General features: G+C 25.5%; 1 protein-coding gene across 1 annotated transcript; it reads left to right on the top strand.

Annotated features, from left to right (window-relative positions):
* Positions 1 to 6433: 6433 nt before the first annotated feature.
* On the top strand, positions 6434 to 7459 carry LOC130963419 (uncharacterized). Its single transcript, XM_057889540.1, has 2 exons — positions 6434 to 6655; positions 6899 to 7459. The coding sequence occupies exons 1-2, from the start codon at positions 6434 to 6436 to the stop codon at positions 7457 to 7459; spliced, it is 783 nt and encodes a 260-aa protein (XP_057745523.1).
* Positions 7460 to 8815: the final 1356 nt, after the last annotated feature.

Here is an 8815-nt window from a genome sequence, read left to right as displayed (position 1 = left end):
CTGGGTAAACGACCAATCCAAAGTCATTGCATCGAGATTCAACCTCGTGAAATAATCCGGCCGGTCATATGGTCGAGAAATGGTAGGCTGTGTCAGAGTGATTTGTGTGTCACCGTAGTAGTTCATCTCTTCTTTCTCGTCACCATCATCAAAAATTTCGGGTGGTTCTTCGTTAGCATCGTCTTCGTCATCGGGGTTAACTTCATACTGATCCATCATCGGATCTCTGATAGTAGAACCATCATGACTTTCAACACCGTCATCCATTAAGTCCACATTACGAACTTCAACATTAGATCCCTCCTGACTATCCTCCGGTGGCATATTTAGATCCACCATAGTCCTGTTGATAGTTCGTCTAACAGCTCCACTCAACGGACTATCAACGATAGTATCTGCAGATGATTCTCGGTCACCCACCTCAACAAGATACACGAATAATTCCAACAGATGAAAATTTATCATCGGTTGTGCCACGACCTTATAAGCCGTACATCCTCATCGTCGCGCAAACAGTACCTAATTCAAGACAATAGAAATATTTCTCACGACTGTGGTCTGATAAATATACTAGTAACAGAGACAATACAACTGTAATATATCGTTTATAAAACAAACTGTCATCTACTTTCGTCGGATATCTATAATAAATCTTTTCACTCTTTTTTCTTCTTGCAGCCCGACGGAATTCAATATCAAATTCTTCAAAGCTGTTAAACTATTGATTTCTGTTATCATATAGGTAATTATCAGTTGCCCCGATCTAAAAACGATAGAACCTTTTTCGTCATACACTATTTCACCATCGTAATGAATGGATAACAATAAATTCCTTGACATCATAGAAAAAAATGTCAACTTTAAGAAAAAAAAAAGTGAACAACAAAATTGTGCCTCTCTGATCTACTCTCCAACAGGCAAGCTTTTATTTTAAAAACCTAACATTGAATTCGTCGAGGACGGGAGGTAACGAACTTCATAATTTATATAGAGTTCGCCGAAGTTACGATGAACTTGCCGTTATTACAAAAAAAAAAAATTATATTATGAAAAATGAAACTGAAATATCTTGTTTAGAGAATTAATTAATTTTTTATTTTATTTAAAAAAATCTTAATTATAATGATAATTATATATTTTTTATAATTATTAAATTTTTTTATCATTATTAAAATTTTAATGATAAAACATAATAAAACAATAATATGTAATTATTCGTAAATATATTAACAACTATTTTTACTATCCTTGAAAATTAAATAAATGCCGCTACAAATTATTCTTTAATAATGCACGAGCTCGTGGATATAATATTGTGGAGGTAAGATCATAGTACAAATAAGGTTCTCTTTTTTAATAATCTACCAAATATTGTGGCTGTGTTTTTATTGTGTGTTTAAATTAAATAATTAATCAATATAAATTTTTCTGGTGGCCGCTAATGTAGATTGTGCAATTCTCTCTTATCATTGAAAGTTGAATGCGGAGAAGGCGCCCACTTCTGTCTTCGGCTAATGATAATAACTAGCTTGTCCTCTCTTATAAATAACTAGCTTGTAGTGATGCAGGTAAATACGCAACTAACTCTAGATTTTGAAAATTAAGGTTTAGTTTGATAAAACTTTTACTTTTTAAAAGTAGTTTATAAAAGTTAACTTTTAAAAAATAATTTTTTAAAAATTGTAGTATTTATGTTTGGTAAATCAAATTTAAAATTGCTTTTAATAAACATAAGTAACAAGGCTCAGGATTCGGTGGTCCCATAACCTTTGGACCATTTAATGGTCCTATTAGAAAACATGTTTTTAGAATGTTTTTAACAATTGCTACATAGTCTTTGAACTAATTTTAATTACAAATTAACCCCATATATTTTATTTAATTATAAAAACTGTTTTTTATTTTATAAATTATTATTTTATCAATTACCTATTATATTTATTAACAATCAAATACAAAAACAACAACCAATTATATCCTCCATTGATCCTAATAAAGCTTTTGGCCATTCCAATCGATTAAAATATTAAATTTGATCTCGTGACGTTCGTCCATGGCTTCTAAATTGTGTTTCCTTGAAATTCAATCGATTGAATTAAGTGGTCCAAAGGTTCTGGGACCACCGAATTCTAATTTTTAAAAGTTGTAGTATTTATGTTTGGTAAATCAAATTTAAAATTACTTTTAATAAACACAAGTAACAACAATTGCATTTAGTAAAATAGCTTTTAAAATCTACTTAATATACTAAAACTGGGTTTTCCCCAGCTACTAAAGGTGACGTGTCGATCTCTCATGCCTCCGTTTTCCCTCCAAAACGAATAATTTTTTTTCTATTCTAAATTATTTATTGTAATTATATTATAATTAATACTAAATAAATAATATATAATAATACTAATTTGGCAACATATCCTCATTATAATTATATCAAATTAATATTTAATGCACTATTAAACTACTTATCAATTATCAATTAAAAATACTTTTAATAATTTTAATGATAATAATAATATCAATAATAGTATAATAATAATAATAATATTTGTTACCCAATTCACGTATATCAAATAATTTTTTTAAATTATTTATAAAAAAATCTTTAATATATTATATTATAATTAATATTTAATGAATAATATATAATTATACTAATTTAGAAACATATCTTCATTATAATTGTATCAAATCAAATTTAATGCATTATTAAAAAATTACTTTAATAATAGATAATTTACATATTTATTTTTGTTTTACTAAAGTCTATATATAGTGTTTTCCTGTGGTACATGAATCTAAATTTGAGAGTCAATTCATAATTTTATATTTAGTGTTTTTTTTTTACTACTTCATAGAATAAGAATGTATTATTCGTTTTTTATTGAAGTTGATCCGATCCTTTTAAGGTACAATTTATAATTTTTTATAATATTTTTTATATACTCATTCTATTATATTATTCTTTTGATAATTTTTTATTTGTTGTTACTCTAAGTTATTCTTATCGTCTAATGTTCCAGTTCGATTGTCTTTTGCCACAATCATTTACAATGCATCACATCCATGAAATACCTCATCGAGTTGTCTTCACTGATTCGGGTTCCAACTACATGGATGTAAGCGTTCAAAGAAGAGGCAATAGTCTCTACTTTACCGAAGGATGTAAGCGTTCAATTTTGCTAAATTCATGACAAATTCAGATATGCAATTTCAACGATTGGTAATATATTTAAATTTTCTTAGTTTAAGATGTTCATTATTAGAATAATTTTTTAACATATTTTAATTTTTTTCAGAAATTACCAGCTTTCTTTTGCATGTATGCAATGCCATTGAGGGAAATAAGAGTTAGTTTGGTTTCTCGGTATGGGAATTCTATACCTTGCCGCATTGCATGGATAGCGGATGATGAAGCTTATCTAACAAGAGGATGGTCTAATTTTGCACGAATTCTAAATATTAAAACTTACGATGTTATTTCAGTTGGTTGTTGTTACAAGAATGATTTTATACTATACGTGAATAATGATTAGAATAGGTTCAATATTGTTTAGGTAATTTGGTTTTACTATTAGTATTTGATTAAATTATAATTATAGAATTTTAAATTATTGTCTCAATTTATATATTACGATTATTTTTTGTGGATGTGCTATTTTTAAATAATTTAATAAAATGAAGTAGTGTAAGATATTATTAACTTTATTTTTATCCTTTATTTCTTTATTTGTATTTTCATTATTTGACAAAAAAGAACCTACACATATATTAAATCGTTGACCTAAAGACAATTTATTTGTCAATAAAAACAGATTTTATTTATAATTGGAATAAAATTTATTTACCAATATCGGTGGATAAAATTGAAATTACACCCGTGTCATATAATTAATTGATTAATTGGTATAAAATGAAATTATACCCGTGCCATGAGTAATAATCTAAATAATTATATCTTAACAAAATAAATTTGAAATAATTTATAAACATTATCTTAACAAATAATTATTTAATAATTGATTTAAAAATCAATGCAAAAAATAATTATTAATATAGTATTATTAACTGGGTAATAATATAATTTTAAATTATTACTTGAAATATAAATAATATATGAAAATCTATTGAGTAAATCAATAATTTTGCACCTTAATAATTTGATAATTATTATTTAATTAACCAGTTAATTGAATTAGTAATAACAATTTCCAATTTCAATTTTGTATATTAAGTAGTTATAAAAACTGGGTAATAACGATTTACACAGGAAAATCATTGATAATTCAATTAACCATATAGAAGAATATACTAACAGTTTTAGTATATTTTTTGGCAAGCGAAATTATTTCCTCATATTTTCTATTAAATTGAAATTAGTAATAGTTTAAAAAAGGTTATTAATAATTACTAATAGTCACATTTTTATACACAAGATATATGTTTTCTATATATATTTAAAAAATATAATGAAACATGAATAATGAATGAGTATGTTATTTCTTCGACTAGCTAATTAATGCAAAATCGAGTACCTTTTTTTATTCGATTGAGGTCATATTCTATTTGGTGAAAGTTTTAATCACCTTAATAAATCCTATCTTTGTGCCTTAACTTATACAAATAGTAATATGTTACATTATTTGTATATCTAAGTAGTTATTTTTCATAGTGGAGATGTAAAAAATCATATTAAGGTTTATTTCCAAATAATTAGTGGATGAATAATAGTAGATTATATTATTTTGGGAAAGTATTTTCATTATAATTATCAAATCAATATTTAATTATGATAAATATGTTAATTATAATTATATCATAGTAAATAATTAGAAATCAATCAAATTAAATTATCACGGTAAATAATATGTTGTATATTATTACGAAAAATAATTCGTAGATAAAATTGAAATTACACCCGTGTAATATAATATTGATTAATTGGTATAAAATGAAATTATACCCGTGTCATGAGTAATAATCAAATAATTATATTTTAACAAAATATAATTTGAAATAATTTATAAATAATTATCTTAACAAAAATAATTATTTAATAATTGATTTAAAAATCAATGCAAAATATAATTTTTAATAATAGTATTATTAACTGAATAAATAATATAATTTCAAATTATTGAAATAAAATAATATATGAAAATCAATTGAGTAAATCAATGATTTTGTACCTTAATAATTTGACAATTATTACTCAATTAACCAGTTAATTAGTAATAACAATTTCCAATTTCAAATTTGTATTAAGTAATTATTAAAAATTGGGTAATAACGATTTACACGGGAAAATCATTGATAAATTCAATTAATAAAGAAGATAATATACTAATAGTTTTAGTATATTATTTATGACAAGGGAAATTATTTCCTCAAATTAAATTTTATATAATTATAGTAAGTCTCTATAATTAAAGCAATAAAAACTGCTTCATATAGCAATAATATTATACATATTTATATATCTCTTCTTTTATCTCTTTTTTTAAAATATTGACATATAATTAATGTAGAAAATATATAATATTAAACTGTTTGTTATGCATATATATGAATTTATATAAAACCCGTATAATTTATACGTATGGCATAATATATATGTCAAAAAAAGATTCCATAATTTTTGAAACCACTGTTTGTTATATGAAATTGAAATTGAAATTAAATAATTTCTATTTATATAATTTTTTATTAGTATAAAGTATTTTCATTAAAAATTCATATCGTTTGTAATTAGTATATATATATATATATATATATATATATATATATAAGTCGTAATAGTCAATTGTTTCAATTATTTTGACGTTAATGCTCTTGCGAATGAACTAAGTGGGTATTTAAAAAGGCTAACTAATGAGTAGAAATTTGCATACGATCAAATAATTGGTGATGTTAGCGGTAATATGGGTGAATTTTTCTTCTTATACGGTCAAGGTGGTTGTGAAAAAATATTTTTATGGTCAACTATATCATGCTCAATTAGGTCTAAAGGAGGTATAGTTTTAAATGTTGTTTCGAGTGGGATATCTGCACTTTTGTTGCCTAATGAAAGAATTGCATATTCAAGGTTTAAAATTCCTTTTGCCATAAATGAGGATTCTTTGTGTAGCATTAAACAGGGAAGTCCTCTTGCAAGGTTAATATCCAAGCTAAGGCCAAATTAATCACATGGGATGAAGTTCCAATGATAAGTAAGTATTGTTACGAAGCTTTAGATAAATGCCTCAGAGACATTTTAAGGTGCTCAGATTCGTATAATGCTCATTTGCCATTTGGAGGTAAAGTTGTTGTTCTCGGAGGAGATTTTAGACAAATTTTACCTGTAATTCTCAGAGGCTCAAGGTAAGATATAATTCAGTCTTCTATTAATTCTTCATATTTGTGGCATAACTGTAAGGTTTTGAAACTTACAAAAAACATGAGATTGTCACTAGGTGAAAACAACAATATACAAGAACTCAGAAATTTTGTAGAATGGCTACTCAAAATTGGTGATGGTTTGGCTGGTGATACAACAGATGGTGAATCGATCGTTCATATACCATCTGACATTTTGATTAAGAACTCTGAGACAGTTTTGGATGACCTCATTGATTTCGTGTATCCAAATATGTTTTCATATTTGTGGCATAACTGTAAGGTTTTGAAAACTTACAAAAAACATGAGATTGTCACTAGGTGAAAACAACAATATACAAGAACCAGAAATTTTGTAGAATGGCTACTCAAAATTGGTGATGGTTGGCTGGTGATACAACAGATGTGAATCGATCGTTCATAACCATCTGACATTTTGATTAAGAACTCTGAGACAGTTTGGATGACCTCATTGATTTCGTGTATCCAAATATGTTATCAATTTATCCGTTGAAATTATTTCAAGGATAGAGCAATTCTTGCACCAACTTTGAATTTTTGTGTCACTGATGTCAACAACAAGATGACTGCAGGGCTACCTGGACAAGAAATAGTCTACTTAAATTGTTCAGGTCTACCACCACACAAGTTGGTTTTGAAGGTTGGCGCTCCTGTTATGTTGCTGCGGAATATAGACCAAACTAATGGTTTGTGCAATGGAACGAGGATGCAAGTTAGAAGAATGGGAAATCATGTGATAGAATGCAAGACTTTAACTGGTAACAAAGTTAGAAGTATTATTCTTATCCCAAGAGTGAATCTAATTCCAAATAATGAAACATTGCCGGTCAGGTTTCAAAGAAGACAATTCCCAATTATCATGTCATTTGCAATGATAATAAATAAGTCCCATGGACAAACTCTATTGAAACTTCCAAGGCCAGTTTTCACCCATGGTCAATTGTATGTTACGTTATTAAGGGTAACGAGTAAAGATGGTCTGCGAGTGCTGTTGCAAGATCATGGACACTTGGAAGATAACTGCATGATGAATGAGGTATATAGAGAAGTTTTTGAGAGCCTATAATAAAAAGGTAATAACAAAATGTCTTACTAAATCTATTTATTTATTAAAATTTATTACTATCACTTAAAAAAATTTAAAAATTCTAGGAACTAATAGATGAATTCTTATTATACATTAATAGTGTGAAAATATTAAAATTATCATTAAAATTCGTATAATTTTATATACAAACATTGATACGGTATTGTTTCATGTATATATTTTGTAGGTATCAAAAGATAGCATTGAATTGTTATTGAGTTGGTTTAAATTATTTATTGTTTATTACAAAACTTTCTGCATTAGGATTCTCTATTAATTTGTTCTTTATTTTGAGCTGATTTTGATATTTTCTTACTTCACAGTAAACCAACATATAAAATTTTATTGGTAGATTTAAGTATTACTAGATTATTTATGGTCATATTGAGTATATATACCTGATTTATTGAAAAAAGTAGATTAAATAACTATTTTATAGTTAATACAATTAATACTATATTAAAAAAAGAAAAACAACGCATACAAGTTATTTTTTTATTAATTAAATTATTATAATTTAAATGAAATTTAACATAACAACTTAAAATTATAATTTTAATCTTATCACGTGCATGGCACGGGTAATTAAACTTATTTAAAAATACTATAATAGACATAAATGTAAGTATTAAATTTAAAAATTAGTTAACATATGAGGTTATATTAGACTTTTAAATTTTGAAAAGCACAAGCCAACTTTGAAAAGCTCTATCTTAGGTGCTTTCAAAAGTACCCCAATCTTTTAAAAACTACAAGCACAAGCACATGATCTTTTTTATTTACCAAACATAAAATGAGGTGTTTGTGCTTTTAAAAAGTTCAAACACCTCTTCGAAAAACTTTACCAAACCAAGCCTAAGTATACTAGTTTCTTCTTCTTCTTCATCTTTTTTTTAATTTATTAGTAAGGTTTCCTCTATATTTTGTGATTAATTTACCTTACTTAAAAGGATTTTGTTAAGAATACTTGTTAAATTACTTATAATAAATTTTTATTAAATAAGTTAAACGTATTTAAAAATCATTAAAAAATTTAAATTTTTTACTTTCATAAAATTCTCTTATTTTAGTAATTTAATATATTTGGTATTCTTATATTTCAATCTAATAATTATGAAGTATTTTTTGTTTTCTCCCTTCATGAAATGTTAAACCAATAAAAATAATACTACATGACTAATAAAATTTATTATTTTTTGTCAACACGTTAAATTTTATGTACTAAATTTAAATTTAAATTCTAAAATGTTAATTTAAAGATAAATTCTATTTAACTTTCTTTCAAATAAAAGATAAGTTGCCCTTTATAATAAATCTAATAGTTATTAAATAAAA

Source organism: Arachis stenosperma, chromosome 2 (genome assembly GCF_014773155.1).
Source record: "Arachis stenosperma cultivar V10309 chromosome 2, arast.V10309.gnm1.PFL2, whole genome shotgun sequence".
Taxonomy (NCBI): Eukaryota; Viridiplantae; Streptophyta; class Magnoliopsida; order Fabales; family Fabaceae; genus Arachis; species Arachis stenosperma.
Note: the sequence above shows the minus strand (reverse complement) of the source record. Positions and strands in the feature narration are given on the sequence as shown.